We start from the raw sequence: 6,152 nt of genomic DNA, 5'->3' as shown, positions 1-6,152 counted from the left end.
AAAATATATGTATGACCTGAGTCAAGCAAGAGTCACATGCCTTAGCCTAACCAAGCAGCTAAACTTGCTATGACCCATTCACTTGTAGTCTTGTGCGCTTGATATAGCTGGCTTAACATAGCTAGGCACGTTCTTCAAAAGTTTTCAAGTTTTTTTGAACTTCGTGGGTATGTTGTCTTCTGTGCATAATTCAATGTCATGTTGATCCAAAGGCAAAGCCGAGATACACCATTGGACAACCTCACAACCATAATTTCCCCTTGATCGACCTAAAGAAGAAAAAGTAAAGTACAATTAGAAGACGACAGAAGGAAACAAATGACTCTCGAGTTGGCAAGAAACAAAAAGCCTTTAGGTGTGATTCATATAAAGCAAAGCCAGGTAGGTCCCACTCCAAAGATACCGATAACGATACATACACGCAGCGAAACAGTACTACTGAAATCGAAATACTAGAATTTTTTAAATCCTGAAAACCGTGTTCCGAACCGTGTGTCGACTCTTAAAGTCCAGCTTCTTCTTCTTCTTCTTCTTCTTCAGTTATTGTGCATCTTCTCCGAAGTCATTGGATCATTTCAGTTTGTGTCGTTTCAACTGATTCTATCCATTTCATTTTCAATCTCAAAACCAGCAACAAAAAAACCAAATCAAACAACTCAACTGTGATCATCACCATTAGAAAGATGTCGTCCAAGGAAAAAGAAACGAAGAGTAGTTATAAGATGTTTAAGATTTTCAAAAGGAACTTTAGATTAAATGAAGCAGAACCGCCATTAGATGTTAAAGAAGCATTTTCAAAATACTCAGATGGTAACAATCTAATGACATCCGATCAATTATTGAACTTCTTAATAAGTTTTCAAGGAGAATCTGATGCTAAGATTGAAGATGCGGATAAGATTGTATCAAATATTCTTCAAGCAAGACATCACATTGCTCAGTTTACTAGAAGTAATACTCTTACTCTTGATGATTTTCATCATTATCTCTTTGATGGTGAACTTAATTTTCCCATCAACCCACAGGTATTTTCATCATCTTTACTTTGATTTTGATTTAGAAAAAAAGTCAAACTGCAAAACCTCTGCTTTGAATGAGTCAACATTTGGTCAACTATGGTCAGAGGTTCAAATCCCCTTTGATCTCTAGTGAATCTTTTAGGTTATTCAGTTTTCTTTACTGTTTTGGTTTTGTTGTGGGATTGGGTTTTAGGGTTGAAAATCTAAATTTGGTGTGTTTTTCAGGTATATCATGATATGACTGCTCCATTGTCTCATTACTTCATATATACAGGGCATAATTCATATTTAACTGGGAATCAACTTAATAGTGAAAGTAGTTGTGTGCCAATTATAAATGCATTAAAGAATGGTGTAAGAGTGATTGAACTGGATATATGGCCTAATTCTGCAGGAGATAACATCAAGGTCTATCATGGAAGGTAATGATTGACTGACTTTTTATTTGCCATTGATATCAAATTTTACCAAAACAAGTAGTAGTTTCATGTCTTTTACAACCCTGTCAAAACTGAGGACTCTATTGAATTCCAAAATCATCGCGATACCTGCCTCAGGTAACCTCGAATTTTAGTATCTCAGGTCCTTGTAGTCCATGTATAATGTTGAATTTGTTATGTATTACCTGTTCATTTTTAGATATCTAACATAGGCGGATACAATCCAACTGAAAACATGGGAGACTAACTTGGTATGAAGAAGTATCAAGATGCCATTTTGGCCATTTAAGAAATTGTAGTTTTTTTTAAAGAGCTAATGAACTGACTTAATGTTGATCGACAGTGATTTCATTTTTCACAAATGTTTTCATGAGATTAGGGAATTTTGTTTGAAGTATTTCATATTTTCCTGTTTCTGTAGGACTCTGACTTCTCCAGTAAAATTCATCGATTGCTTGAAGTCCATTAGGGAGCACGCCTTTGTTGCGTCAGAATACCCTTTAGTGGTAACTTTGGAAGATCACCTTACTCCAGAACTTCAGGCTAAAGCTGCCGAGGTGAGTAATCGGTTCCATGCAGTTTTTATAATGTTTTGTTAAAAGTATTTAAGCGCTTACATTGGTTTCAACTTTCAAGTATTTCCATGAACGCAGTTCATTGTTTTTGGTTTATAGATGATCACTCAAACTCTCAAGGACTTGCTTTTTACATCATTAGAATGCTTAGAGGAATTCCCATCGCCCGAAGAATTGAAGGGTAAAATCCTTCTTTCCACCAAACCACCAAAAGAGTATCTGTACAGTAAGGGTTTTGACGAGGAAAAGAAGGATTCATGTGAGAAAGAAGCACCGTGCGAGGAAGTCGTTGAAGATAAAAATGACATAGATGCTGAAGACAGTGATCAGTGTGAAGACAGCAGTGGTGAAAGTGAAGATACTGATAATTCTGAAGATAAATCATGTCCATTAGGAGTTCAAAAATACAAGAGTCTTATTGCAATTCATGCTAAGAAACACAAGGGTGGGTTAACCAAGTCTCTCAAGCTGGATCCTGGTAAAGTTGAACGCCTTAGTTTGAGTGAACAACAGCTTGAAAAGGGAGCCGAGAATCATGGAACCGAACTTGTCAGGTACTTGTGGCAGAAAAAATACTCAAGTTCAAGTGTTATTGGGATTCTGTTTTCCAATTATTTTTTCTCTGTGTATATGTATGTATGGTTATTCTCTTATCTTAGTGAATGAGTGATTCTGTCTCTAGGTTCACACAGAGGAATCTGCTGCGTATATTTCCAAAAGGAACACGGTTTAATTCATCAAATTATAACCCACTGATTGGGTGGATGCACGGCGCTCAAATGGTAGCATTTAATATGCAGGTAGTTTCTGCAGTCTGGTTGCACTCTACTTAACCAGTATCAAGTTTTTCCAATTTCTATTTGAATGTTTCGCTTGAGACTTTTTTTTCTCTTGAAGCTAGACTAGAACAGCTTCTTGGGAATCTGAAGGTTCATAAACATAAATTAACATGTGAATATTCCTACGACAGGGATATGGCAAACAACTGTGGATAATGCAGGGACTGTTCAGATCCAACGGAGGGTGTGGTTATGTGAAAAAACCTGACCTTTTAATGAGAACGGATGAAGGGAATAAGGTTTTTAATCCTAAGGAAAAGTTGCCAGTGAAGACATGCTTAAAAGTGAGCGATTAGTTTCAAAACTTTGAGTTTAATAGTTTTCTATTGGTTAATAAGCCATTGAATGAGCTCTTATCTTCCGACTGATTTGAACAGGTGAGAGTGTACATGGGTGATGGATGGCGTTTGGATTTCAAGCCAACACATTTCGATACATACTCTCCACCAGACTTCTATGTGAAGGTATGTTAAGTTGGTTTATTATTTGAATTGCTCTGATCTCTTAAAGACCAAGCCCTGCATCTCGCTAACGCTAGCTTGACCACGTTGAAATATCTGAGTGTTTGGATTATCTGGCATCATTTATGTAGGTGCATTTGAGCATTGGTTATGATAATTGATGTTGTATTTTAATTTCTCTCTTGTTACCCGGTTGAGTGATTAAACCAAGCACCGGCAACCCCAGAATCTAGAAAAAAGATCAAAAAGATGATACTTCAATCTGTCATATCTTGTACTTATGTTCTCTACATAATGAAGAAAACTAGGCAAAACATCAAAACTTCTAGCTGATCATACTTAAATGGGGACTCTCTCTTAGCCAAGCATCGGCAGAGAATTCCAATTCTCTGTTCAAATGCTCGAAAATTGTTTCCTCATAGGAGTCTTGGAGCCACCTCCATCATGGGATTCTACCTGATTGAAATGCTAAGACAGCACACTTACGAGTCTGAAACCATTTGGATATTAGAAACTCCCTGAGATAATTTCCATTCAAGACTTACGTTTACGGCTAAAACTTCTGCAATAAAATTACTGCCAGCACCCGAACCAACAGCTTGAAGATGTCCTCTAACAGTATGTTTAGTTTCGAACAATCCCTGCTTTAATATTCAGATTCGGACTTGGATAATTAGTTTGTGTCCTAAAAAGATTAGCGGTGCTTCATTGTTGCATACCTCTAATCATTTTGAAAACACTTTGAGCTGGTGCATTTAGATTATTGAGTACTGGTGAAATTGTTTTTTGACAGGTGCATATAGTAGGAGTTCCAGCAGATGCTAAAAGAAGGAAAACAAAATTTTTAGAAGATACTTGGACACCAGTTTGGAACCAAGAATTTTTATTTCCATTGAGAGTTCCAGATTTAGCAATACTTCGTCTTGAAGTGCGCGATTATGATAAGGGCGAAAAGGATGACTTCGCTGGCCAGAGTTGTTTTCCTGTCCGGGAATTAAGACCTGGTATTCGAACAGTTCCTCTCTATGACCGAGACGGCAAAAAATTCAATTCCACAAAACTTCTTATGCGGTTTGAGTTTGTTTAGGCATGTTATATCTTCTCAAAGTTATGTCATTGAATTATATCATGCTGTAATTGTACTTGTAATGTACTTAGCTCTTGTAATCCAATGAATAAATCTGTAACAAACCGGATTGTTATAGAGAAAGCAGATGTTTTCTTGTCGATATAATTTTAAACCGGAAACAAGTGAGCTGCACTGAATGATGCATTTTCATGATAAAGTTTGTCCCTTGCATAAAAAATCATTGTCCAATGAAAAAAATCTAAAACGTGGGTATCGCGCGAATACAGCAAGAACATATTAAGTGACATGCTAACCAATCCACTGATTTAATCTTCTCCTTTTAGCAGGCAGATTCTCATGGAGACGGACATTAAAAGCCAAGCTAAAGGGTTAAAGTGGAGCATTTTTATTTTCTAATTTTGTTTTCATGACTTTCCCATTATATTCTTTAGTACACAGTGGAAAAAGGATGGAATGTAGAATCAGATGGTGATGAGTTCCTTAGGAATCCTCTTCTCTTAAAAGTTTCCATCATTTGATGACATTACCTGTAAAGTTTCGATAGTGCTAGGACTGTAACTAAGTTGCATCCTGAAATAAAAATCTATAGGAAAATTAGGTCTCTCTATTCCAACTCTTTAGATAATAGTAGGGTGGATAACGCAGAAATAAAAGCAAAAATGAGAGAGGTTGCATCAGTCGGTGGAACATTTTTAAGGCACGTGGCATTAAGTTGACTGTAAAAATCACTTGTCTGGTGAGAGGAATCTCGGGATTTTTCTTGGTGGGTAAATCATTCTTAAAAATTTATCGACATCAAAAGCAATCGCCAACAGAGTCACACGTGATGCCGCACAGAAATCATTTGTTGCAGAGTCCCATTAACTTTCACGTTGAAGTTAAAAGAAAGATTTTTTCTTCATTATCCAAACACTTGAGAAATAACGAGACTATGACACTCTCAAAAGCATGCTTGATATATCAGCACTACGTTTTGTCTCATGTACGTGCAAAATTATGTCACACTTTCACCCACGGCATAGATTTTTTTTCATCATTCAGATATGTTATTCCCCCAAACAAACTCAAATAGAAAGAACCGACAGAAATTGTGAAAGAAACAAAAGTAGGTCTAGTTTTCACCAAATAAGCTACGCATAAAAGGGTTGCGTTTTCAGTTGGAAACAGCTTTCAAAAGAGTTGCGTTTTCACAAAATAAACTACACATAGAAAGGATGCAGGACCAGGGCTGGGGCATATATGCTCTTAATTGACGACCTTGTCACTTCATTGCATGCTGTCGCATCTTTCATCAAATCGCTCTCTCGAATCTCATTTCTTTCCCAATCAACATCCCATTTCACATGCCTAGCTACTATGTACCATTCATTGTTTCGCTTTGACCACAGATCAAGGTGCTAGCCATTAATTCTAGGTGAGAGTCCTACCTCAAGGACAGTTCCAGCTAGGGCTGCACATGGGTTGGATTGGGTTTGGCCTCACCCACCACCCAATCCACTGATGGTGGGTAACAGAAATTGTCAACCGCAACCAACCCAACATTACAGTGGGTAGGTTTCCACCCGACCCATATTACAGTGGGTTGGATTGGGTGGGTGGTGGGTTACCCACCATAAAATACAATGAACATTACATTACAGTTACAGACTTACAATATTACTGTTAAACTTACTTGTATACAAATAACTAAGACTCTTACAGATTGGAAGTAATAGCTTTTATCAAAAA

General features: G+C 37.1%; 1 protein-coding gene across 1 annotated transcript; it reads left to right on the top strand.

Annotated features, from left to right (window-relative positions):
• The first annotated feature begins 461 nt into the window (after nt 1-461).
• LOC113338768 (phosphoinositide phospholipase C 6-like) lies at nt 462-4,595 on the top strand. The gene is made up of 8 exons (XM_026584154.1): nt 462-1,025; nt 1,245-1,441; nt 1,881-2,016; nt 2,134-2,588; nt 2,717-2,834; nt 3,005-3,157; nt 3,251-3,337; nt 4,128-4,595. The coding sequence occupies exons 1-8, from the start codon at nt 684-686 to the stop codon at nt 4,419-4,421; spliced, it is 1,782 nt and encodes a 593-aa protein (XP_026439939.1). The 5' UTR covers nt 462-683; the 3' UTR covers nt 4,422-4,595.
• Nucleotides 4,596-6,152: the final 1,557 nt, after the last annotated feature.

Source organism: Papaver somniferum, unplaced genomic scaffold (assembly GCF_003573695.1).
Source record: "Papaver somniferum cultivar HN1 unplaced genomic scaffold, ASM357369v1 unplaced-scaffold_19, whole genome shotgun sequence".
Lineage (NCBI taxonomy): Eukaryota > Viridiplantae > Streptophyta > Magnoliopsida > Ranunculales > Papaveraceae > Papaver > Papaver somniferum.
The sequence above is the reverse complement of the archived record's forward strand: the minus strand, read 5'-3'. Positions and strand labels throughout refer to the sequence as shown.